General features: G+C 38.3%; 1 protein-coding gene across 6 annotated transcripts in view; it reads left to right on the plus strand.

Annotated features, from left to right (window-relative positions):
* Nucleotides 1-22,466, plus strand: part of COL12A1 (collagen type XII alpha 1 chain) — a 121,740-nt gene extending 99,274 nt beyond the window's left edge. For 5 of the 6 annotated variants that reach the window (XM_032275495.1, XM_032275493.1, XM_032275498.1 and 2 more), the window contains 14 exons: nucleotides 651-728; nucleotides 1,833-1,919; nucleotides 3,383-3,436; nucleotides 4,512-4,607; nucleotides 5,149-5,202; nucleotides 5,552-5,605; nucleotides 9,726-9,779; nucleotides 11,534-11,605; nucleotides 15,525-15,560; nucleotides 15,660-15,726; nucleotides 16,751-16,939; nucleotides 17,878-17,946; nucleotides 19,045-19,215; nucleotides 21,433-22,466. In XM_032275495.1, coding sequence (XP_032131386.1) covers nucleotides 651-728; nucleotides 1,833-1,919; nucleotides 3,383-3,436; nucleotides 4,512-4,607; nucleotides 5,149-5,202; nucleotides 5,552-5,605; nucleotides 9,726-9,779; nucleotides 11,534-11,605; nucleotides 15,525-15,560; nucleotides 15,660-15,726; nucleotides 16,751-16,939; nucleotides 17,878-17,946; nucleotides 19,045-19,215; nucleotides 21,433-21,605 — 1,254 coding nt within the window. In that variant the 3' untranslated portion in view covers nucleotides 21,606-22,466. Of the gene's footprint in view, nucleotides 1-650; nucleotides 729-1,832; nucleotides 1,920-3,382; nucleotides 3,437-4,511; nucleotides 4,608-5,148; nucleotides 5,203-5,551; nucleotides 5,606-9,725; nucleotides 9,780-11,533; nucleotides 11,606-15,524; nucleotides 15,561-15,659; nucleotides 15,727-16,750; nucleotides 16,940-17,877; nucleotides 17,947-19,044; nucleotides 19,216-20,229 lie in introns of all 6 variants that reach the window. The other variant, XM_032275497.1, reaches the window with a different exon arrangement.
* The last annotated feature ends 5,051 nt before the right edge of the window (nucleotides 22,467-27,517 follow it).

The following is a 27,517-nucleotide window of genomic DNA, read 5'->3' on the forward strand; positions in this document are numbered from 1 at the left end:
CTGCACTCTAGCCTGGGCAACAGTGAGACTCCATCTCAAAACAAAATAAAACCAAAACCAAACTTGATTTAAATGTGTGTAGGCCTCAAATTCATTTAATTATAGAAATTGATATTCTCTTAAAAAATAAAACAAGGCTGGGCACCTTGGCTCATGCCTGGCCAACACAGTGAAACCCCATCTCTATTAAAAAATACAAAATAATTAGCTGGGCATGGCGGCACTCGCCTGTAGTCCTGGCTACTCAGGAGGTTGAGGCATGAAAAGCGTTTGAACTTGGGAGGCCGATGTTGCAGTGAGCTGAGATCCCACCACTGTACTCCAGTCTGGGCAACAGAACAGGACTCTGTCTCAAAAAAAAAAAAGCACACAACAAACAAATGAAATAAAAGTCACTCACACATTGCATTTCAGCCAAAGAAGCAAATGAGGAGTGGGAATCTCATATCCACATTTCACTTTTCTATCTCTTTCTTGTAGGTATGTTTTTTATGTTCTTTCCTGATGGAGTAAGGATGGTGTTGCTCTCAATGGCTTGTACCCTTGAAAGAGTCTGTGTGAGAAGCTGGCAGTGGTTAAAGTGTAGAAATGTCAGTATAAAATGTTTTTTCATGCATCTTTAGCTGATGTTGCTTGTTGGTTGTTTGCAGTTCCAAATCCAGAGTTTTGACATTGTCTGCAGCCCAGTGTGGACCAGTAGAGACAGATGCTGTGATATTCCCTCTAGGGTAAGTAAAACAAAATTGAATCCTGTCATGGCTTTAACAGTCCCCCAGGAATAAACCCTTGTGCTTGGGAGAGGAAGAAGCACTCCACAGGTGCATTTCCAGGATGGAGCTGAAAGACACGCAACATGTGGGTGCTCACCAGCTGCTACAGAGAAGGCCAGTGCCTGTGTGATCCCTCCCTCACAAGCTAGGAATGCACAGACTGTGTCTGGAAATTCTCCCTAACAGAAAAGTCCTGCTAAGTTAATGTGTTTGATAAGCCCACTTACTATAAAGCCCTCATTGCTTGTAAAATACTGGTATTTTACAGAACAAACCGGCACCTTTCTGGATAACTAAGGTTTCTAAAATGGTAGAAATAACCATAGTATTTCTTTTTGAGATGATGGCTTTTCTTTAATAGTGTCTGTGTAGGGGGTAATGGTTACAAAGTTGAATGTTGGTGACAGATTTGAAGCTTTTGGCAAGCAAAGACCCACATGCATCCACAGGAAGAGTGTGTATTATGTATTCAGCAAAAATTTATTGAGCGCCTATTATAAGCTAGGCAGCAATCTGTGTGCTTGTGGTAAGCCAGTAAAAAGTGAGTATTCCAGAGTAAGGCAGTGGGAGAGAAAGAATTAACAATGAAATGTATACTATGTTATTGAGTGAAAGTCCTAGGATGCAAAACAAATCAGGGCAAAGGTAGAAGCAGCCCTCAGTGATAAGGGGAGATTTAAGCAGAGACCTGAATGCAGTGAGGGGCAAAACAATATGGATAATGGAGGAAAAAGAAAGAATTTTGGATTTTTTTCTGAATGGGAATTGATATTTGAGAGATACACAACAGGTCTCTAAGACCAGATTAGAGGAAATTGGATTAAATTACCAGTGGTCTCAGTGGTCTTGTAAACATTTATAAGTGAGGTTTTCTAACATAATGCATAAAATAAAGACATAAAAGAGCACAGCAAGTTTCAACTTAAGACTATTCATAATGATAATTAAAATTATTTCTTTAAGTTGGGAAACAGACTTCTTTATGCATGTAAGTGGGGGTGGGGATGGGAAGTCTTTTTTTTCCTCTAAATTTAAAGGTAAATATTCTTTGCAAAATTTCAGAGGGATGAGGCAAAATGCCCTGCTTTTCCAAATTCTTGTACCTGTACACTGGACAGCATTGGACCTCCAGGACCTCCAGGCCCTGCGGTAAGGAAACTGAGAAAGTTACTCTGGTTTTTCCTTTGAAATCTTTAGAGTGATATTTGCCAGCATGGAGTCAATAATGCTTCAATTCATCCAGGTTTTCTAGGATAGAGTAAGCTAAATTGCAGACCATGTTTTTCTTATGTTTAGACATCTGAAATTGAGTAAATTGGGAAGAATGTTTGATTCTGGCATTTGACATATTGCTTCAGCTATGCAAGAATGATAATATTGGCTAGGCTTCAGAAGCTTTTCTCTTAAAGATATGAACCTGGATTTCCATCTGTAATTACATGACTGAAAATTCCTTATGTCTCCTGAAAGCTTCTTATGTGTTTGATATAAAGCCATAGTTGAGAGGCTGACCCAAGAACAACTTGTTGAGAACCTAGAACACGTGCACCTTATGTAGCAGACATATTGTGAGAATAACATATAGAGAGGATAATTTACATATGTGATGATATTATAAACTCTGGGTTTGGAATAACTTGAGTGAGAAGACATGACCAGATTTATTCATTGGTTGGGAGGGAAGACCAAGAAAGTACACGGGAAAACATGAAGATTGCAGTGATAGAGTTCATTGATCAATGCGAAACCCCTTGACTTAGTCAATCCGGTATCTGATCTGGGCCAGTTTTGAGGATAGCTCTAATCTTTGTTGGCTTCTTTTAAGAAAATATGTAATTAATGTAGGAAGAGTTCAGGGATTCACAGAACACCAAAATTTACTATTCTTGGGTCATAGCAAATAATGTCAACTGATTTTAGGTTAATTATAAACCCGCTCCTCATATAAAGAATCAAAATGTCACTGAAATTACCATTCTTTATTTTTCTAGTAATAGTGATTTATATTTATAATCATGAAATTATATCCTGGATGTGACTTAGATGTTTTTGAGATGTTGAGATTTCTTTCCCCTGTAGATGTGAGGTAACATTCTTGGATGCCACTATCATATTTATTTCCTCTTCATTCAATTGTTTCTGAATTCCTGTTAAGTATATATTCTAACATTCTGAGAGATTTAAAATATTCTTCTTTTTGCCCATCATTTTCCCTGAGGAATGTAGTTCACATAAATCCAAAGCTAATTTTTCTCTTTATTGTATACAAGTAGTAAACATTACAAAGCAAACATTATACTACTTGTATACAATAAATTTTTCTCTTTATTGTATACAAGTAGTATAATGTTTGCTTTTCCCTGTAAACCTCTGATTTTCAAGTGAAAATTTGAAATTTGAAATATAATTTAAAAAATAAGACACTCAGAATATACAAAGTTTTGAAATTCTCTTTCCTCACATATTTGTATGACATGAAATATTTGCTTCAATATTTTGCAAGCAGCTGTATTGATTGTCTGGACATTGTACTTTTTCCCAAAGCACTTTTTATATAACAACTTCTTCCCACTTTCCTATGTTCACACTAACATGTGCTCTGTGTATTTTAGGGAGGGCCTGGTGCTAAAGGTCCCAGAGGTGAAAGAGGTATCAGTGGGGCAATTGTAAGTATATTTTAGAGCGCATTTAAATTTTCATCTATATGTTGAAGTCTGGTCGTTCAAATTTCCACAGAGGGGTTATGTGATCTTGAGCGAGTCAGCTCAGGTTTAGTGTGCCTCAGGTAATATAATTATCTCTGTCTTATGTCTGATGTCATAATGATGGATTAGACTACCCAGAGGAAGAAATGCACAGGATGCATGTTATAGCTGTAACAATTACACATGGGGAAGGTGGAGAAGATCTTTAAGGGCTTGGCTGGAACATGGGGAAGCAGAGGGGGTACCCCCATCCCACAGGAGCAGAGACCTGCTAGAGAGCTGGAGCCTGTTGGGAGCACTTCTGCTGCTCCTTTTTTCACCAGTCTCAGAAAAAAACACTGAGTGACTGCATATGTGCTCACAAGGGGTCATCTGCGCGTTCTGCCAGCTCCACACTGGCTTTCTGTAAGACAACTCAAGCTTCTCAGGGGACTATTTTATGAAGATAATGTGTAGTTTTTGGTCATAATATAATTAATGATAAAATAACCCCATTAGGAAAGGGTGAGATTGGGATGCTAACCCAGGCCTGTCTGATGCCAAGGCTGTGCCTTTTTCGTCTAGACAGATTGCAAAAGAGCTCCAGCATAGGGTACCTCATCCATGAGCATCTGTTCTTTCCCTGCTTAATTTACATATACTTTAGTTCCAGAAATAAGCCCAAATCTAAGAGAAATGAGGACTTAAAATAGCTTAAAATAAAAAAAATCTAGTGAATCTTGAGCTTTTAACCTCATATAAATCTATGAAAATAAATATATGTGTATTATATGCAATGTATTTTATTTAAAAACATCTATTTCTTATAGGACTTTTACGGAAATTTAAGTACTCTTGTGAATTTATTGCACTTTTCAATAGTAAAGGGAAGAAACAAAATACATTAATAAATACATTCATACATGTAGATTTCTAAAATATTTGCAAATATTATATGATTGATATCTTAGGGTTATGATGACAATTGTCTGACTAAATGTCAGCACTGAAAAGGCATTACATTACTTTGTGGTTGTCTCTCTTTTGTGTATTTTAGGGGCCCCCTGGTCCTCGTGGAGACATAGGTCCTCCAGGCCCCCAGGGTCCTCCAGGCCCTCAGGGACCCAATGGACTCTCTATTCCGGGAGAGCAAGTAAGCACAAAGGCTTTCTGTATTAAATGAGAATGGTGGATAAACATTGAGTTTAAAGAACCTTTTCTACATGTTGCCAAATTAAATGTTTTTTCAGATAATTCAGTGAGGTTAGTCACTGAGATAGCATTCCATGATGACTGTTATTTCAGATATGTAAATAGAATATGTAATAATATAAAACTGTGTAGAAAAAATTACTGCTACTTATTTGACTTTATTAAAAATTTTCTTATAAGTAATATAGATATCACATGTTAAACTATATTCTTTTAAGGTAGGTATAATGTCCCATAATTATATAAAATTATCCCACAGCATCGTAAGTGGAAATTATAACACAGCATTTGTAGTTTAAAAAGTGAGGATTAATCCAAAAAAGGTTTATTCATCTCCTTTCAAAAAATACCCTTCTGTGCTCATTCTGAACCCTTACACTGGATTTATGAAGTGATGAAGATTTCATAAGTGACTCATGTCTTCCTTTTTCACTTAATCTCTGTGAAACGCCTGAGAACTGTTTTCCCATTGCTCACTCTAGGGTCGCCAAGGGATGAAAGGTGATGCTGGAGAGCCAGGACTTCCAGGCCGAACAGTGAGTTGGTCTCGAAGTTGCCTTTTCTCCCCCGTGCCATGTGTTATTTGAAAATTTCCCTTTGTAGTGCCTCAAAAGGTGAGCCCAGGTTAAGTATCAAAGCAGAAGCCTGGATATGTGTTTTACCTTGTTTCTGTTTCCTATCCTGGTCTTATCCTTCAAGTTGGTGCTGTTCAATTCAGATATTGACTGAGCATCTACTGTATGCTTGGCAATATGCTTGGCTCTGTTCTCCTGTTTCTTTCAGAGTCTCTAGAATAAAAAAAAATTTTTTTGGAAAATAACGAGGATTCCCTTCCACACAGGAAGTATGTTGTAGTGTTTCACTGGTTTGTTTCCTTCTATGCAGGGAACCCCAGGGTTACCTGGCCCACCAGGACCAATGGGACCTCCAGGAGATAGAGTAAGTTTCCTTCGGCAGGCTATAATGATGTAGGAAATGATGTCACATGGTTGCCTATTAATTAAGAACCCTTCAAAATCCAGTTTTCAAGGCTGGTAATGAAAAGTTCGTGTATCTTGTGGAATGCTGCAAAGCTAATGTCAGTGGGCCATCCAACAGCAGATCAATCTCAAGGTCTTTGAAACAGAATGCTGGGACTCTAGTGGAGTCTTTGAAATTTTACCTTTCAAAAAATTTCTTACTGTATCATATTCATAAAAAGAAGTCTAGAAAAGGAGTTTTAGCTGATTAAAAAGAGATTCAATAATCTCAGAAAATTGTTTTAAATCTTAAAATGAAAATCTTAGTTATGAGGCAGCTTTTCTGTAACCATGAGGATAGCCTTGACTCCCATGTCACTTTCTGCAAACTCAAGGCATCCTGTCTACACTTTTAGAACTCAAATACCACTTCTAGGCATGGTGAACATGACCTCTAGGCTCTGTTCGTCAACAATACGAAACATTTGGTTCCACAGGAAACCACAGATACTTTAATAAAAAGAACCCAGAAATTTTTAAGAGTTTCTTAAAGCAAAGGAACTAAGGACTTTTCAGCGTCTTTTGGTTCCAATAATAGCCTGAGAGTAGTCTGTGTTTTGATTAATCAATCAAGTTAAAACATACGACTAGCAGCAGGATCTGAGGAAGCCAGTGCTATATAACAGCTGTCACTAAACATAGGTCTATAACCTTAATACCTCCAAGATACCATGGGCACAGAGGCAGGCTATTTAGAGGGAGCAAAGATTTGCCCTAAGATAATACAAAATGGTAGGTGATATGCCAGCGAACTTTATTTCCTCCCATGCCTTCTTTTGAATTTGGGGGAGAGATAAGAGAAAGGTCAAAGAGAAAACCGTATTTTCTGGGATATGGGATGCAGAGGTGGTTCTGACATATCCATTCTTTTGATTCCTGAGATTGGCACTTGGATTTTTTTTTTTTTTTGAATTCTTATTTTACAATAAAGGACAACAGTGACAGTACAAGCGTGACAAGTCAGTCTTCTTTATTAGAAAACAAACCCCAGAATATTGCAGTTGAGAAGCGGCGATGGACTGACTGACTTGCTGCTGCTATGACTGAAGCCTTGTGCCCATCACATCCACACAAATGTGGGCTTCATGCAGACACACGGCGGGTCCCTAGCACTCTTCCCGGCAGCACTCTATTTCTGGACTGGCGCTCAGGCAGCCATCACCATCAGGCAGTGCCACTGCATCCCTGAAAAGTAAGGGACTGGGAGGGACTGTGCTCTTCCACTCTCAAACTCTATTCTGTGTCCAGCTTTGTGGTGAGGCTACCCTGGGATGAGGCCAAGGGAACTTTTCAGGAAGATGTTTTCCTTTTTCCCTCACAGCCTATGTACCTACCTACTGCTTAGTAAACTACCACTAATGCAAAAAGGAGGGTGCATAGCTGGTGGGACATCAACAATTTTAGAGAGACTTTGAGTATGGGGATCTCAGCTGAAACAAAACAAAACTTGAACTCATTAGTGGAAGTGAAGAGGAGGAAGCACGAGAGATCAAGGCTAAGAATTGTGGTGAGGAATGAGGACTTGTTAGCAGGATCAAGTGGGGAGAAACAAGATACAGAGATCGTCTTCAGCACAGATGATTTCCAAAATGAGTCAAAGTGCTGGGGGCTATCAGAAAGTAGAAAAAGAACTACATATACAGGTATCTGTACATGTGTATCTATGAAAACGGTCAACGGTCTTCTCAGCCACCCTCATATGGGTAGAAATGGAAATTACTGCTGCGGCTTTGCAGCAAAAAGTGAGGAATAAAATCAAATTGTGGCACGAAGCTCTGCAGATGGCGTAGTGAGTAGCCTTTTTGAGTACTTCACAGTAAATCTTCTTCACCTCAACTTAGGAATATGTTTCCTCTAAAAGGAAATGGTTGATCCTCCTTTAGTCAATTCTTTGACTAAAGGAGGATTAATTATTTAGAAATATGATACTTACCTTTAGAAAATGAAAAAGAGCATCCTATATAGTAGTTGGAGAAACTTGGGTGGAAGAAATTTTATTCAAATCGTCCAAGCAATATTTTAGGAAATTGTTTTCTTAAGTGGCCCTGAGAAGTGATGCTGATGTTATATCGGTTAGGCTTAGGATCTGTTTTTTGTTAATCAGGCCTAGATCTTCCAGAAAACAGTCTGAACTCTTATTCCTAAAACTTTCTGAAAAGAGGTTTTTTTCGGGGGGAGAAGTGGAATATTTCCAACAAATTTTAAATAAATAATTTAAACTTTGTCTATTGTAAAGTCAATGTACTAATAAAAAGTGTGGATACTTAATTCAGGAAGAGATCCAAATGGTCAGCTATTGTAAGAATCCAAGAATATGGATGAAATAACTTTTGTTCTCTGCAGAAAATGAGACAAAAATCTCTGACAGGGGAGTGCAACAACTCTAAAAAATGACCTGACTCAGAAACCCTCGGCTGGATTTCAGAGATCTGCTGTTGAGAATGAATACTAACTGGGCAGCAGGATGACTCATTCCAGGCAGAGGTCATTTGGCACTGTACAGAGAGAGAAAAAATAAAATAAAATATAAATGTGGGTGCATGAGCCAGAGATCAAGCCTGTGGGGAGATGTGCTCTGTTCCTGCCCCGGGAACTGACGCTGAGGCAGCTTTGGCCTTTGGGTGTGATGAAGAGAGACAGACCACTACAAAAATTAACGGTTTATTATCAGGATTGAGGATTCCCTCTCTTTTGAGTGGAGGGCAATTAAGACAGCTTTGCCTCTTTTTTTTTTTTTTTTTGTGAAACAGGGTCCCACTCTGTCACCCAGGCTGGAGTGCAGTGGTGTGATCACGGCTCACTGCAGCCCCGACCTCTCGGGCTCAAGTGATCTTCCACCTCAGCCTCCCAAGTAGCTGGGACCACACGTGTGTGCGACCATGCTTGGCTATTTTTTTCTTTCATATTTTTTTTTTAGTGACAGGGTCTCCTTACATTGTCCAGGCTGGTCTTGAACTCCTGGGCTTAAGCAATCCTCCTGCCTTGGCCTCTCAAAGTGCTGGGGTTGCAGATTCACCCAGCCAAGCTTTGCCTCTTTTGGGAGAGGAAGAGAGAGATTCACTAGGAGTGGAGACAAAAATAGTCCTTTCTGCTCTAGCTGTCTGACAGTTTCTCAGGAAATGAGGAAGGAAGTTTTCTAATTAGGTGGTCAGCATTCTCCATACAGACTTCTCCATGTCTGTATGGCAGGGTATGAAGACTTGAGAGCATATGTTAAAATAATTTTATTATTTATGGTTAATAAATAGTTACATAAGGGGGAGTTTAAATGTGTAATCAACTTTCTTGTTAAGTATTTACTACAGAGCTTAACATTTGTATATTTGATAAAGGAATGTTTTATAAAATTTGATAATTCCATCTTAAGGACATTTTAGGCTTTAGAACAGGATGTATTGACCAGTACATATATTATAAATATTCTACTAAATATATGGCCAAAATATCTGGAAACTGTGATAAAAGCAACAAGGAGAAATTATTACAGTTTTGTTGGGGTTAAGGGTGATGACATGATGGATGTGGAGAATGCCCCAAAGGGAAAATGAATTTCTAAGCTGAGAATGCAATTCTCAGCAGACAAAGGAAGACTCTGCCACCATAGTGTCATCTTTTATGATATCACTTGCTTTTCTCAGCAACATTCTTTTCCTCTCACTTCCATCCTTCCTGGGCCAGCCTGTGGACTCTTCCATAGAAAGGGTCAATCTTCCTTTAGACTTCTTTATGCTATTACAGAGGCAAAAGCTAATATCTTCATGAAGGGAATCTGCCTTCCTGGGAGGAGATTAGTTTGGCTCTTTAAATTGTTTTATTGATAGCTATAAAATGAATGAGCATAGAAATTAATTATTCAGTGAAAGACACGTTAATTTTTTTTTTTTGCTATGTTTGTCTTCACATTGAAAGCTTACCTCCCAAACAGCATGTTGCGCTAAATCCTTCTCTTCGCCCTTCGGCCTTAGCAACCTGTTTAGTATCTTTTCCTTTCACTTGCTCATGACCTCCCTAATCTGTAATTACTTTCATTTTCACAATAGGGCTTCACTGGAAAAGATGGTGCAATGGGACCCAGGGGCCCACCTGGGCCGCCGGTAAGAACTAAGTGGGTTACATTTTTGTGCCCTCCACATCCATCCTCTCACCCCATTTTGCTAGAGAAGAGCCAGGTAACCTGCCTTTGAAGCACATTCCATGTGTGCTGTGGAGTATATCATTGATGAATCTGTGTTTTTATTTACCTACATCAAAATGTGCTAGAGAAAACAGATGTGTTAAAATATGGAATCTTTCTGTTTAATCAAGTTACACTTGAGAAAAAGAAAAAAAAATCCCTAACTAGCTGGCCACTAGTTGGTTGGTGCCTCAGTTTCTTAATCCCTACATTGAGTGGTTAGGTTTTATAACCTCAGTGGTTAGATAATTTCCTGTTATAGAATTTTAAGAATCTGTGGCTATAGCGTTTAAATTTCAAGAACATTTACTACTGAACAGCCATCAGTTGCTCTGAGGAAGTTTTAGTTTGTTTTTTGAGATGGAGTCTTACTCTGTCACCAGGCTGTAGGGTAGTGGCATGATCTCGGCTCACTGCAACCTCTGCCTCCCGGGTTCAAGCAATTCCCCTGCCTCAGGCTGCCGAGTAGCTGGGACTACAGGTGCATGCCACCACACCCGGCTAATTTTTGTATTTTTAGTAGAGACTGGGTTTCACCATGTTGGCCAGGATGGTCTCGATCTCTTGACCTCGTGATCCACCCGCCTTGGCCTCCCAAAGTGCTGGATTACAGGCATGAGCCACTACACCCAGCTGGAAGTCAATTTTATCTACAACTAAAGCATAAGTTCTTCAACTTAAGATTTTTGGGAAAAATACTGAAACTAATGATTTTGAAACTAGCATCTGTAGCCTTGCAGCCAGGTGAGATCCCAGTAAAATTGTTTGAGGTGATAGATAACCTCCATGTCTGTGTGACAGGATATGAAGACTAAAGTGCATATGTTAAAATAACTTTATTATTTATGGTTAAAATATAGATCTTTGGGTAATGGAGGGTTTAAATGCACAGTGAACTTTCATGTTAAGTATTTACTGTAGAGATTAACATTTGCATAATCGATGGAGTAAAGGATTGTTTGACAAAATCTGATCATTCAATTTTAGGAAAATTTTAGGCTTTATGACATGATGTATTGGCCAGTATGTATTATAAATATACTATTAAATATAGGGCTAAAATGTCTGGAAGCTGTGGTAAAAGCAACAGGGAGAACTCTTATGATTTTGGTGGGGTTAAGGGTGCTGACGTGATGGAAGGGAATGAAAGTGCGGAGAATGCTCCAAACGGAAAAATGAATTTCTAAGCTGAGAATACAGTTCCCAGCAGACAAGGGGAAACTCTGCCACCATCGTGGCCAACTTAGCACAAAACTGGCCACCTTCTTAATTCTTCTCCAGCCCAAATTTTCAACCTCTGTCTTTTGAAGGGTCGTCTGGTCTTTAATAGGACACTAAAAAAATAAAAGGGGGGGGGTGGAATTGCTTTCCGCAAATCCACTTTGTAACCAATGTACTAGGATCATAGTCTTAAATTGTGAAACTGATTGTAAACATAGGCATGTACTTTTCAAGTGGTCTCAAAATATATTTTAAAATTATATAGTTTATAAGGATTGCACTGTAATTGTCAAGAGTTTATTTCATGTTATCTTAAAATTTAGTTTGATTCTCCCTGAATGTGTAATTATGAGCTGTTTCATGAAAAAGCTTTTAAGACAGGCTGTATTCATTTAGTTTAGATGGGATTTTCCCTTTGTCATAACAGTCCCCTTCTCTCTCCATTTGTTGTAGGGAAGCCCAGGCTCCCCAGGAGCCACAGGACCAAGTGGGAAGCCAGGAAAACCAGGAGATCATGGCAGACCAGTAAGCAGACAGCTTGCATGTCTACTGACAGTCATTTCACTGTGGAAATAAATAATGAGAACTGCCAGGCTTTGTCATATTTAGGTTATCTCTGCTTTAATGTATCCGAAGCATTTGTTGAAACCATGCTAAACTCATGGATTTGACTTGGTAACAGTTCTAAATTTTTCTCTCTGGGCTGTTATAATATTCTGGGATGAAAATTTTGATTACTGGGTTTCTTTAAAAGGAGAATGGGATTATGAGCCAAGACACATATTTCTGCACTGTATAAACACTCAAAGCTGGGTCAGCAAAATGATTCTTTTTGCTTAGGAGTGGTATGCTGCTTAAGATGGAAAAATACATGGTGATGGTGCACAGCCTTCCATCCCTAGCCTGCTAATGTTAACCCTTTTGTGGCATTTTCCAGCTTTCCATTTGTACTTTTTATTTAGTTGAGGATGCTAGAACATCAGAACCAGAAATAAAAGTATTTATGGACTTTAATTGGTCATTTTACTTTTTAAAATACTGTCCTGCCCTGATTTACACATCATTTAACTTTCTCTTATGCAGATATTTTGGTTGAAATAATAGTTGAGATAGTAGTACACATATTTGGTATTTCCAAATTAGTATCTCCGAAACTGAATTTGAAGTTTCTAAAATATCCACAAGTATTTGTAATGACTATTGGGCTTCATATATATTTTTTTTACAAGTTTTTCGTTGTTTGTATTTATGAAGTGTGAATTTATTTAAGGAGATTTTTTTTGTATGAATAGCATCCTGAAATATAAAAATATATCTTAAAGACAATTAAGTCTAACTATTAGCAGTGACAAAAACTTATCAGAGCTCTTCTCTGGACAGAATGTTTCCTTTTTAAAGTATTGTTCAAATTACACAAACCCAACCTTTAAAAAAAGTAATGTCAGACAGACTTAGGATTGGACATTTATGTGATATGGCTTGCCTTGTGTGGTTCATAAAATTAAGCAAGCAACATAAAGATAGAAGGACTCCTGATATATTAGGTTAAAAGTAATGACAAAAACCACAATTATGTTCCCACCAACCTAAATACTTTAAAATCTGTGTGTCCACTAGCATGTGACTTTTTTATATTATTATTTTTTAATTATACTTTAAGTCTGGGATACATGTACAGAATGTACAGGTTTGTTACACATGTATACATGTGCCATGGTGGTTTACTGCACCCATCTACCTGTCATGTACATTAGGTATTTCTCCTAATGCTATCACTCCCCTAGTCCCACCCCACAACAGGCCCCAGTGTGTAATGTTCCCCTCCCTGCATTCACGTGTTTTCATTGTTCAACACTCACTTATGAGTGAGAATATAGCATGTAACTTTACTACTGTCTTTTCCTCAAAGGATCATGATAGGAACTTTGCAAGAGCAATTATAAGTATATGAAACCTTTTTTTTTTTTTTTTTTTTTTTTTTGAGATGGAGTCTCACTCTGTTGCCCAGGCTGGAGTGCAGTGGCATGATCTAAGTTCACTGCAACTTCTGCCTCCAGGTTCAAGCAATTCTCCTGCCCCAGCCTCCCAAGTAGTTGGGATTACAGGCGTGCACCACCATGTCCAGATAATTTTTGTATTTTTAGTAGAGACGGGGTTTCACTATGTCTGCCAGGCTGGTCTCAAACTCCTGACCTCAGGTGATCCACCCACCTCAGCCTCCCAAAGTGCTGGGATTACAGGCATGAGCCACCATGCCCAGCCAAGTATATGAAACTTTTCTGCCCATTCAGCATTCCATTTTGTTTTACTATGACCTCAATTGTGTCTTATATAAGAATATTAGTCATATAATTGATGGCTGTAGCTAGAAGCCTGAAAGAAATGTCTACTGCTATTACTTGAAATATGATCTCCAAATATCGGCGATAAAGATGATTTCTACAAATCATGAACAATAGGACAATCTCACAGTGCCAGTAAATTAAAAAAACACATAGCAGAAATGTAAAAAATAGCAGTAAATGTAAAAAATCCTGCATTTGCAAAATGCTCCAAATACAATATTAGTGTTTCCACAAAAATCTAATACTTTTGGCAAAGAAATAGACAACTCCAGCTTTTCTTATGATAATTATAATTTTGTATACATTTATTTAGACCCCAACACTTCCCCTTTTCTCCTTCATTTTCCTTGTCCTTCGAAATTTCACAAATTTCATAGCATATTTGCTCTTCTTTTTTTTTTTTTTATTTTATCTTACCTCCCTCTAATTTATGAAACCAAACATAACAGATGGGTATATATAGGTCTTAGCAGAGACCTTGGCTTAATCATTGTTAGCTTATGTTATTAGCTATTACAATCAGTTGATATCTTCTTGCTTACTTATAATACCAGATATTCCATAGGGGTTGTTTCCATGAGTTGTTCGTAGAATACATCATTAAGTATTTAGTGTCTAAACTATGGTAGTCAGTGTTCTAGGGTCAGGTGATATAACAGCAAACAAGACAGAGTTCCTGCCTTTATAGACATTCTATTGGGGGATACAGACAAAACCATGTAAATATAGTTTCCTGTGATAATGAGTGATATGAAGAAGCGAAAAACAGAGTAAGGGGATTGGAGAAAGATTGTGCTGGTGGGAAGGCAGCTATTTTGGATACAGTCATCCAAGAACCTCTCTGAGGAAGTGATATTGGGATGAAATGAGGGAGCAAGCTGTGTGATCTACGGAAAGAGGGTTCCAAGCAGGGTAAACAGAATGAATGAAAGTCCTGGCTGAGGACTGAGTCTGACATGTGAAAGGAATATCCAGCAGGTCTGGGTACCAAAGTGAAGAGAGTTAAACAGAAAGGGATAAAATATGAGGTCAAAGAGCTAGGCATAGATGATCATGCGGACCATGTAGCCCACGGTAAGGAATTATTATTTTCCTTTAAGTGTGATGGGAAGCTCTTGGAGTCAAAGGAATGACATGATCTAATTTTTCTTTAAAAAATATCATTCTGGTTTTTATGTGGAGAATAGACTAAAAAGGAGCAAAATGGGGAGCAGGGAGAGCAGTTAAGAGGGTATTGGAGTAGTTCAGGCAAGAGTGTTGGTTTGGACTGCAGTGGTTTCCATGGAGATGGTAAGAAGTGGTTTGGTATGGGATGTTACCTGATTTGTCAATGATTTAGATGTTCCATCAGTGATAGCAGTTGGCATCCTGGAAATGTATTACTGAAAGACAAAAACGTGCTGCACTCTAAGGAAATCTTTCCCAACATCTCTTATGGTCAGTGAAAGGCTTATGACAGTGTAGGGACAAATATTCTATGCTTGTGTTTTGATGTAGGATCATTCAGATTGAATTATTTAATAAGAGAGAAACCCAGTTTCTTTTATCTCAAATGCACAAAGAATCACTGGAAGAAGTTAAGGGATATATACTGAACTAAGGAGCTGACAAAAGCCTGCTGATTCTTAGTGAGACTGAGTGGAGATTAACCTCATGGATGTTCCACAATAACCAGCTGAGCTAACCAACCATGATGACATTAAGCAAAGTGTGGCAGCACAAGGGCTTCTTCATATGTATTTTAGTTCCATATGTATCATGAATTGCATTGTAAAAAGTGTGCATGGTCCATAACTTTTACAATTGTGACCACAAAATTCACATTTGTACACTGTTTTGGAGGACATGTGCTTCAGAGAGATGGGGGGGAGAGAGGGAGAGGGAGAGGGAGAGAGAGAAAGAGAGAGAGAGAGAGAGAGATTAGATTAGATTCCTTTTTATAGAAAAGCCAAATGTGAGTAACATGGATATAAATGTGATGGATCATTTTGCTAATGCTTTAGAAAACAGACCTTGTTCTCTTTCATCATGATGCCCATTCATGCATCAATTTAGAATATGTTTGTCAGTTTCTAATGCATACAATTCATATTTTTCAGGGTCCATCTGGGTTGAAAGGAGAAAAAGGTGATAGGGTATGTATTTTTGAAAAATCTGACATTTATTTTGTTTGTTAAACATTGAAGTCTAAAACTATAGAACTAATATGCTAATCATTCTCATTATTCAACAAGGGAGACATTGCTTCCCAGAACATGATGCGAGCAGTTGCAAGACAAGTCTGTGAACAACTGATAAGTGGTAAAATTTCTTTTCCTTTTATTCTATGAGTGGTTTTAAAATTAATTGCAGGAAAAGGCAGAGTTTGAGTCATCAAGTTTCTAAGAGAGAGATTTCTCTTTCATTTCGAGAAGCTCTTGTTTTTATACATTGTTAGTTTTACATCTGATTAGATAAAGTTAATGATATTTTAAAGATTGTCACTAAGATAAAATAATAACCCAAGGCAAAACAATAGCAGCAAGTTTAAGTGCTAAGACATTGGATATTTTAAGTTATTACCTTTAAGTCATTTTGTGACCTTAAGGAAGGGGGCCCACCAAGATGAATTTGATCAGTGAAAGTTGATTTTGGTAGGAAATTTTCTTTTGCCTTTCTGTTTTTAACAGGCTCTTCTTATTCCTTAAGGCCTGTTAAGTAAGAAAGCTCACTATCTGAAGACTGATGTGGGCCTTAAACACAGAGCTGGCTCTTGAGAAGTCTTAATCAATGCTTTCCAAAGTGCGATACTTAGGAACACCTGCTTAGAATCCCTTATGTTGCTTGTTAGAAGTAAGAGTTCCTGCTTCATGCCCTCAGATTAGTGAAACATTGTCTTTGGAGATGAGGCCCAGAAATCTGAATTTTTCAAGGTGTTCCACAGGCAATTCCAGTTTGCACTGAAACCTGATTATCATTGCTTTAGGTACATGAAATATTGTAGAATTACCTAATTATAAGAATGGCTTTCTTTCGAGTCATGTCATCTGGCAAACCTCAAGACTGTATTTCAGAGCCACATTAAACTTTACCAACTCTTTTATATTTGAAGTAATGTTTGTGGCTTATAGGTCAGCATTTTATGGAAACAATTATTTATCAGGGCCCATTTTGTCCTGGATTACTTAGGCGGTCTTAATTTTATTTTTAGGATTCTAATTAGATTGTTTCCTGGAGGGGGTGCAGAATGGAGACGGATTTCACTAGACACTAAGAGAAAACAGCTTCACTCTCTCATCGCTCCTTTATTGCGTTTCTTACCAACAAGCCTTATTTCTACTTGTAGGTCAGATGAACAGATTCAATCAGATGCTGAATCAGATTCCAAATGATTACCACTCCAGTCGCAACCAGCCAGGTCCGCCGGGTCCACCAGGACCTCCTGGCAGTGCAGGAGCCAGAGGAGAACCTGGACCCGGGGGGCGGCCAGGCTTCCCAGGCACACCAGGGATGCAGGGACCCCCTGGAGAACGAGGTAGGCATTTTTGGCTGCTGTATTGGAATAAAGGAAGGAATCTGCAAATGTAGGAGTTGGGATAGGTTGAAAGCATGTGGAAGCTGACCCAAGAGAACTGCTTTCACTAGTCTTGTTTTGACAGCCTCAGAAGAGCTGTTAGGCAACTCACAGGCCATAGAGATCCATAACTTAGAAAAATGGCGTGTTTTTATCATATCTCAGTAAAGATAATGCTATTCTTTTCACTTTTGTTGTTGTTAATGGGAAAAATTGTATCTTGGCAAATTAAATCAGCTACTAAAATCTTACTACTCTCTGTGACTGCGGCAAGAGTCGAGCAGCAGCTGAATGTTCTTAGGCAACCCTCAAGTTTTAGATCCAACTTAATTTGGTTCCTTTATTCAGGGCCTGGCACGGGTCTTATATATTTGTTTGACTCTAATTTCGTGGTATAGATAAGTGCAGTTGAAGGAAAAGGAGAAAAATAGGACTATTTGATTTCAGATATTTCAGGACTCTGAGTACCCACTTTTGTCAAAGGAGTACTTAATATTCTAGAGAAAGCCTAGATATTTCTATAATTCTGCCAGTTTGGCTGCTGTACTAATAGGGCTACTAAAGATAAAATGCCTTTAATATGTTTTTCAATGTGATATTATAACTGTTTCCTCAGGATTACTGCTCCTAATTGCTATTTAAAAAATATATTAGACATGTTTGTTTGCTTCAAATAATTTTTCCCCTGCCTCGTAGCCAATTTTTTTTTCTTGGCCATGAGTCTAGAATTACACAAATGTCTAGAAAGAACTTGGCTTAAAGAGTGAACTTCTGTGAAAAATTAGGTTCTGCTTTCACTAAGGAAATGAATTACTTGAATGAAATATTATCAGTTAAGACAAAAATTACATGTTTTCAGAGAATTTTACCCCGTGCTTTCTCTTTTTCTCCTTCTTTAGGTTTGCCAGGAGAGAAAGGTGAAAGGGGTACTGGATCTCCAGGGCCTCGGGGGCTGCCTGGCCCCCCAGGTAGGTTTCCTAGTAAATTAAACAGGCAAATAGTATAAATACTGAGAGCGCACACCGTCCTGAAGAGATTCATACTTCATCATGCTATTATAGCTTCAAGCACTCTTACTACCATGGCATGTGTTTCAACAAGAAGTTCAACCTCCATACTTCATTTTTATGTTCCCTTTGTTCGAAAAATGAATATGTTCTATTAGGCATTAAGTATAACATTAATATATGATGGAATGAGTTTTAGTGACACAAGGTTTGCTATTTCCCTCCCTTCCTTCCTTCCTTTTTTCTTCCCTCCCTCCCTCCTGCCCTTCCTTCCTTTCTCTCTATTTCTCTCTCTCTTTTTTGAATTCTTGAATTCTTATTTGTTTTGTTTGGCCTCATAGTCTTTAAAGATCGTTATGTTTCTTGTTTTTTTTCCAGTAGTCTTCACTATGGGGATATTAGACTGAGAAAACATAGCCTCACTAAAAGGTCTGACATTTTGCTAAATTTCATTCACTGTTCTCCCAAACCATTTTGATATTTTGGAAAGGAATACTAGCTGTCTGATGCATTTTGTTTACTAGGTTGTAAAATGATTTTTTTTTTTTTTCATTATAAGGCACATGATACCCTTGCAGACAAGGACAGCCGTATGGTTAAATCTTTCCATTTATGTTAACCATAACTATGATTTGATCCAGAATAACATTGCCTTGCATAGTCTGGAGTTGTGGAGCAGACACTGCCCTGTTTTGATAGTAGCTCAATGTGGCTGCCTAACAGAGCTTTTTCCTTCAGGTCCTCTTTTCCCTGTGGAGTGGGAGCAAACCAAAGAACTCACTGACATTTCTGGTTTGGCTGAATTCTTGCTAAATCAGGTTTTCTGGAATAAAATACTTAAAGCAGTAGATTTCTGGCATTAACTCTGATGAGTCATTGGTAAGAAAGTTCCATCATACCTTAGTTCATATTGGGTATTTCTTAAGGTAACATTTTCTTACCATATAATAGTAGATTGTCTAATCTTGAGATAGTGGAGGTGGCACTTAAAGTACTGTGACTACCTCAGGAGTTGTATTTGACAAGAGGGGAAATATATTTGTTTTAATTCCACACTAGGTCCACAAGGAGAATCCAGAACAGGTCCACCAGGATCCACAGGTTCAAGAGGTCCTCCTGGTCCCCCTGGCCGTCCTGGAAACTCAGGTATCCGAGGACCCCCAGGTCCTCCTGGATACTGTGATTCGTCTCAGTGCGCCAGCATCCCATACAATGGGCAAGGCTATCCAGGTATGTTGTTGCCATTGTAGGAACCCCAATTCACCTGAAGTAAAGAACTTTATGAAAATGAAGTTCCTTAGGATTGAAGGAAGGTTGATTTGAAGATGTCTTGAAGATATCAACTCTTTCAATTCTGTTTTGATTATATAACAATAGTGTTCACTACCATAGCATAAAACATTTCACTGTAAGGACTAAATTAATTATTTCGTTTTTTTTTCTCCATATTTCTGCATTTACCACATCACATCATAAACCTTTCCTTATTTCTCTTGGGACTTCAAAGAATGCTAGCAATTGACTTTTCCCCCCGCTGCCCCCAAAGATTGGGAACAGGGATTTGTTAAATACAACCATAGAATGCCAAGAATATGTATTTAAAAACTGTTTTGAGAATCTGATTTGTAGGTAAACTGTGATAATCTGGTGCAGATGACTGAACATAATTAACTGTCCCATGCTAGCCGTGGAATTAATATTTATAAAATATGGGACTTAATAATTGTTTTTAAAGAATTGTTAATGAACTTCTAATGTTTGACAATTGTAGAGGGCAGAAGTCTCCTATACCTGATTTTGTGAGATGTGAGGACTAGAGAGATACGCCAGTCTGGAAATAAGATAGTCATGCTGTGGTCAACGGTGACCATTTCGTTAGTGCACCCTCAAGCATCTTGCAAATTTAAAAAATGATACTGCTGTTTGATATGATTTGCTACTTGCAAATAGTGCATGAGTAGTTGAATATCTGAATATCTATATATCTATATATTTATATGCATAATTACATATGACCAAAAGTAATAAATCTTAATGTATGTTCTCATGCAACCCATTCACAAAATTGCAATTTGATTCTTTATAAAATAAATTACCACCTCCTTATGGCATGTGTGGATAACTAAAAATATATGGATATATATATATGTATACTTTAACCATTACATACGTAGATGGATGTGTATTTATATTTTTTACTTAGTCATTCAACTTTTAAAAACTATCATCTTTGACCTGTTTCAGGTTCCGGCTAACACATTTTCTAAGTCGCCAGTGCTGCTCTTACAGTTTGAATACATGAAAATCCTGTTTCTGAGATGTTTGCGCACGTGCTTATTAGGAAATGATTCTGTACGGAAATCTCACCACAGATATGGTTAATGAACCGGGTTGACATCACAAAGGAGGGTGGAGACTCTTTTTACTAACTTGAATGAGACAAAAGCAGTGGTGTCAGTTTATAAGCCTGATGCATTTCAGTAATAATGTAGAAAAACATTACTTTTAAAAAGTTCCAACACACAGCCACGAGGAGCCTCAGTTGTGAAAGAGGTGCACAATAAAACTACTAACCAGCGGAGACTATGCCATTTTAAGAAAAACAATTAACCTGTTTAAAGAGAAATGTCTTATGTAAATAATAAACTAATTGTGGCTTGTAAATGATTTGTATGTGATCCTGTCGACTAAAATCACTTAACAATTCTACAGTAAGCTTCTGCATCAAAGCCTGCCGCTTGCTCTATGCCGGAATAACACCAAATGGAATCTCTTCATCTCTTGCTTGTTAGCGATGTGTCTGATTCAGGGCATTTGTCTTTTTGTTACTTTTTTGTCCGTGTCCTCTCATTTGGGTTTTGTAACTGCAATTTTCAAACCAAAGTTTAAAATCACCTTTTCTTCCTGTTTTGCTGTAGTCACTGGTGTTCCTCACCCATTAACTGTAACTCAGTCTGTGTGAGGTACAGCCACAGAAGATGTCATGTACTGTATATTACCTGGTGACAGTTACTTTTCACCCCCTGAGTTCAGTTTCTAGAAGCCAATAAAACTTCCCCTCACCTCCTCATCTTTCCAAGTTGTTCTTTGAATTGAGGAGTTTGAAGGCATGAACAGTTACTTGGGGATTTGCGAAAAATCCTACTTAGGTACTGCGTTTACAGTTCTTTGGCCCATTTTCTGACCCTTCCCAGGTATTTGTGCAATGATTGTATTTACTGCTGGATCTCTGAAGGTTTATTATTATTATTATTTTTTATTTTAAAGAAAGTGCCATTTCCTTATTTGATTATCACCAAATTCTCTGGAAGTAATCGGGACATTGTAATTTATTTATAGTTGTGAGATTAAGACTGGAGTGCCATCACCGCGGGTGATGATTTAGTTTTTGCTGTGTATGTGTGTGCCTTCCATATCATGCCATAACTGTAATGTTGAATCGGACAGAGCCTTACGTGCCCGAGGGCGGGGCCTACCTGCCTGAGCGCGAGCCCTTCATCGTGCCGGTGGAGCCCGAGCGGACGGCGGAATACGAGGACTACGGCGCCGACGAGCCGGCAGAGGAGCCTCCTCCCCACGGGCGCTGGCGGCGCCCCCTGCCCCACGGACCCGGGCAGTGAACCAGAGACCGCGCGCCGCGCTGCGAGTCTGGGGGAAGGTGTTGAAATTCTCATTTACAGGTCAAATAGAGCAGTGTACGTCTTTTCTGCGATGTTTCTTCCAGCGTTGCTTCATCCAGGAGTACCCTTTCTGATTGTAGAGAAACTTGTTTCTACTGGAAGCCTAGCTCCCAGCACGCAGTCTGTAGACATTGTTGCCTTTGCACTTGAAATGCTTGCAAAATACTTTGTTCACAAAATCTGCGAGGAGAGAACACGCCGTGTGCCTTTAGTTAGCACAGCGGGCAGCCTCAGTGAAACTCTTAGGTTAAGCAGGAAGTCCTGGAACCCAGAGCTACTGTGTGTTTCGAGAGGGCAGTTTATCTTTTGCTATACTTATTTGCAATTCAATTACACCACGATTCAAATAATTCCCCTCCTAAAACCAAAAAGGAGGGAGACGTCAACTCCATTGCAATTATTTATCTTCCTCTTCTATCTGTTATACACCGAGGCATAGAATGCTCATAATACATCTCTTTTAGCGACCACAAACCTTAAGCCATGTAGGTGAAGTTAGTGCATCAACGGGATACAGTTCCATATTGCCTTAAACCTCCTTGTTTTAGACACACTAACATTTATGCCAAATTGCAGATTATTCTGCAGAGATGGAATTGCATGTTTGTGTTGTATATTTAGTATGAACATTTTTCAAAATATATTTCTTAGTTATCAAAAGCAGTTGGAAAACATTTGCAAGACTATGAACATAGAATTGCTGCTTTTATATTTTAACAGCAAATTGTGAATTTCACTGCCTTATATTATTTATTTCTGAAAGAAAAGAGGCATTTTTCAATAAAACTACTGAAAATTTGACATGGCATGTTTCTTTCTTTGAAGGGCCCTTTGGACTGCCTCAAGTGGTTGTTACAACAAACAAGTTCATATCCTTGGATACGGTTACAAACCTTGCTAATACTATTAAATTATGCTAAATAACTTTAGATTTTTAATGATATGGTGAAGTCATAGAAGGAGAGTGGTGAGAGCTTTAAAAAACCCAGCAGATTCCAAAGACTTTATTAGGAATATAGGGGATGTGTGGGTTGGTGGAAAAACAGCTATGTATCCTAGGAGACCCCAAACAACCAAATAATCTCTAACAACCCACATGATTTCATATGCATTTAATCACTTTTCTATACCATACTTGACCCAAAAGCATGTTTAATTGCTAGAAGGAAAATTCCTTAATGGAAATGTTTACATTTAACGATGCCTTCCTTTTCTAAACCATTCTAAACAGCAACAAAAACAATGTAAATATTGGTTTGAAAGAACCAATATCAGTTGAAGAGAGAAGGGTAGTGATAGGAAGTTTTCCACAGAGCAAAACATCTGAATTAAATACCTCCTAGAGACTAGGATCAAAAGGAACAGATGATACAGGAATGCATTACATTTAGGAGGCGTCAAGCATAGCATTCACCTGTAATACTCAACACTTTTAAAGCTAGAAGATCCGCTGAGACTATCCCAGTCCAACTCAATTCTTTTGCTTTACGGAGAAGAAACAGACTGCTTAATTAATATCAGAACAAGACTGAGTGAGACTCTGGGCCTTGTGATTCTTAACCTAGTTTATTACTAGATTGCTCCCCTGACTCCCATCTTCTTACTCTCTGGGCAGGAGCTATCAAACCTCAAAGTTCTATCAATTTATTTTGATTAGTTTCTGATTCATTTGGGTTTCTGATGCTCCCTGATGAATAACATGTGTATCAAGAGTCTGAAGATGGGTGGATCGTCATGCTACTAACCCAGTGGAGTCCCAGAGCCACGTGGATTGAGGCATAAAGAAATTGTACCTTCTGTCACTGGCTAGATGTGAGTTTGACCCTTGATGTTGGCAATGCACTGATTAACCAATTTCTATTCTGATCTGGGAACTTGGGGCCAAGGCAATCCAAACCAGGGGCTAAGCACAAAATTAATAACTAGCTGAGATTCTTGTTGTGATATTTGTTTTCATAGTATATTTACTTCTTAACTGTTTTTGCTGGACTCTGTGTTAAAATCATTTTTATAATCCTTAATTGAGCACATATGGGCTAAACAATGGGGAGAAGAGGACAGATAGACTGTCTTTAAAAACTCATGATAAAAGTACAAAAAATCAAACATGTAGGTGCTGGTTTACTTATCCAAACTTTTTTTGAGGAGAATACAGAACAACTTGAAACACTTTTTCTAACCTTTTCCATTGGGAAGCATTATAAGAAATTCCTTATGTGTAATTTATATTTGGAGCTAGGGCTCTCATTTGTAAGAAAATAGCCTAAAATAAATATGGGGAGAGGCTCTAGCTTCTAATGAGGTCTACAGTGGGAAAGGTTTCAAAATTTACAAATAGCTTTTCTAAGGATCCTAATTTCTGAGTATTTGTATAGACTATTTGTACAATGATTTAGCAAGTATATTTTCTTAAATATATGAGCATTCATTTTTGAGTCTATACAGAATTCAGCTACCTGGGCAGTTGCTCAAACTTAGATTTTATTTTTTTGTGTAAATAAGGTCAATATAATTGTTCCTAAATATTTGTTATTCATTGTATCTATTGCACAGCATTTGGCACATACAATTCTTCCTCATTTGGTTTTAATCATAATTTCCCCATAATAAAAAGGGATTTGTGATTATACTGTCCTCATGTGGTCTGCCTCATAAACACTAGCCAGTTATATAAAAAATTGCTGTAGTGACTCTTATTTTCAAAGGCAATCTTTTAAATACAAAGTAATATCAATCCTTAAGTTATTTTACACCTGTGGTCAGAAAATGGGTTTAGATCTGAATATCTATTTAAGTAAACGTTTATTAGCTTTGTCACTGTTAGATCAGACTGCTGAAGGCAATTGGAAAAAAAACCCACATGGACTAGCTTTTAGAGAATGACCCTATGTTTCCTGTCTCTAACCCTGATCTCTTGCCTAGTTCTATATCAGTGTGTCGAGCTGTACTGCATACCCCTCCTTGAGTTCCACAGACACCTCAAACAACACATCTGGTATTTATTAGGATTAAGTTCAGCTGTGAGTAACAGCGACAAAATTACAGTGGCTTAAAGAAGTAGAAATTTCTTTATTTCTCATGTTTAAGAAGTTAAGGAACCAGGCTCTTTCTATCTTGCTACTCTGCTTTTTGTAATTTCTATGGCCAAGTTAGGCTTATGGTCCAAGGTGGTTAATAGAATTGTAGCTATTATGCCCATATTCCCCAGCAGGAAAGAGAAGGAGGTAAAGAAAACACCTCATCTTTTAAAGGCACCTCCTGGAAGTTACAAACACAATTTATTTTACATACCATTCGCCATAACTTAATCATTTGGCTACGTTTAGCTATAAGGGAAACAGGAAATGTTATCTTTATTCTAGATGACCATGTGCTCCATGAAAATCAGCTACTTCGTTACTATGTAAGAAGAGAAATGACAGGTGGAGGCAAACTCAAGGTTTTTGTCTTTCATACGATGTCCAGATCTGAACAAATATATATATATATATATAATTATAAATTATAAATATATAATTTATAATTATATATTTAAATATATAATTTATAAATTATATATTTAAATATATTTTCCTTCATTGTCCCCACCAACCACCAAGTTACTCAGGCGAGAAATTTGAGAGTCCTTGGAAACTTCCTTCTTTCACTTCTCACATCCAATCAAGTCTAACAGATTCAGCTCCTACATGTATCTTAATCATCGGGTTACTACTCAATTTCAGACCCTTGGGATTTCTTGTCATGACTGTAATTCATAGTTTCTTGAACGGTTCCCTTCCCATAGCTTTGAATTCCCTTAAAAAATGTCTTCTACACAGTTGTCAGAGTGACTTATCTAAAATGCAAGGCTGACCATGTCATGTCTCCTAGTCAACATTCTTCAGGTGGCATATAGATTTCTCTGCAAATCTTGACTTTGCCAGTTTCCTATTCCTCCTCTCCCACCAACTTTTCCACTGGACTACCTAGAATTCCTATTCTATTATTAACAAACATCTCTGAATCCTCAGCCTCTATAGTGAACAATCCCAGCACCTCCTGAATTTACTCTGAAACTACTGCAGAGACTTTTTATGCCTCCCACAGTGGGTAGGTGGGGACATGTCCTCCTCATTTCTCAGTGCTGTTTAGAATAGAAACCAATAAGGCCTCCTTTTGTTGCAAAAGGCATTTATCATTGGAAGCTCACAGCTAACTTCACATCATTATAACCTATTGACTTTGTAACATAGTAGCTGATTTTCATGGGGCACATGGCCATCCAGAATAAAGCCTCCAGTAGCAGCTATAGTATGTGGCTCTCAGTGCTTTTCTCTCTCCTCATATCTGCCATCTTCTGGGGACACTTCAGCATCCATACTGGATGACAAACCCAACGTCCTCAATTATTTGAACTTCTTATTTTCAAGAAATTATTATTATTTTTAACTCAGACTCAGCTACTGATATCTCCAAGATCTTAACTTGGATTTGAATTCATTACAAACTGCTGCAACTTTGAAATCACTAATTTAGACACTGAGCTCTCCTGGGGCTTCTAGCTCATCTGCTCAAGTATTCCCACTGCAGCTGTTCCTCAGCTCCACCATGACACGCAGCGCAGTGAATCTTCTACGTGCTTCCATCCATTAGTCCCTCTTTGTCTTCACTGCCTTTCTTATCCAGCTTGGATTCCATGTCCATGTAAAACACTGTTTATCGAACAGGCTTAACTCTAAGGGGGTACAAAACCAGCTCTGTGGCTGGGCGCCATTGCACATCCCTGTCCCGGCACTTTGGGAGGCTGAGGCGGGTAGATCATGTGAGGTTGCAAGTTCGAGACCAGCCTGATCAACATGGAGAAACCCCGTCTCTACTAAAAATAAAAAAATTAGCTGGGTGTCGTGGCACATGCCTGTAATCCCAGCTACTCGAGAGGTTGAGGTAGGAGAATCACTTGAACGTGGGAGGTGGAGGTTGTGGTGAGCTGAGATTGTGCCATTGCACTCCAGCCTGGGCAACAAGAGCAAAACTCTGTTTCAAAAAACAAAACAAAATAAAACAACAACTCAGCTTTTTTGTTTGTTTTTATTTAGTCACTGCCTTCAGTGAGGTTCTATGAATATTATTTTTCTATCCTTTATCATACTTCAGACAGATCCATTTATTTTGGATAATTTTAAGCATGAAAACTTCAATCTAGTCCAACTTACTCCAGTTGAAACCTTTAATCTCAAACCTGGCTTAGTATTTATTTTTCTTTCTACCTTAAAGCCAGATCTTGGACGTAGGACTTGGACTGCAGAGATGGGTATGTTAGCTCTTTCACTTCGGCTTCTCCAGGGTTTACTAGGAGAAGCATACTGAATGAAGAGGAGTTAAGGTTTCTTCCATGTAACCTGTGCCATGAGAATCCTCTTTTGGATGTGGCAGGTGCCCAAATGCTGCTGCTCTCATGGGGTTTCTCAGGGGGCTTGTAGGACCCATTTATTTTCAAAATGACCCTCTCAGGGTACACTCAGCTTTTGCTTCCATGAAACACCTCACAGCTACTTACTGCTAAGGTCCAGTTCCCTGCCTAAAGTTCTCTTTGGAAGTATTCCAGCAGGATGGCTCATATCTGGTTACCTTCCAAGTGTCCATTTGACCACAGCAGACTAAAACATCCTTGTTAAGCCAAATAAAAAAAGTCTTCCACCACAAATGCTGCTTCTTTTTGCATGCCATGTACCATTCATGTTTTCCCCTTCAAGCACATAAGCCTGTAGGCTAGGTCTTCAAGTCTGCTGTGTAATAGATATCCACTTACAGAATAACATGCCCTTATAGGCATTCCTCAGCCTCTACGAGTGATTCCCTTAGAACCTCCTTCA

The sequence above is a fragment of the Sapajus apella genome, unplaced genomic scaffold (assembly GCF_009761245.1).
Source record: "Sapajus apella isolate SASKATOON/1434 unplaced genomic scaffold, GSC_monkey_1.0 scaffold6, whole genome shotgun sequence".
NCBI classification, from domain to species: domain Eukaryota; kingdom Metazoa; phylum Chordata; class Mammalia; order Primates; family Cebidae; genus Sapajus; species Sapajus apella.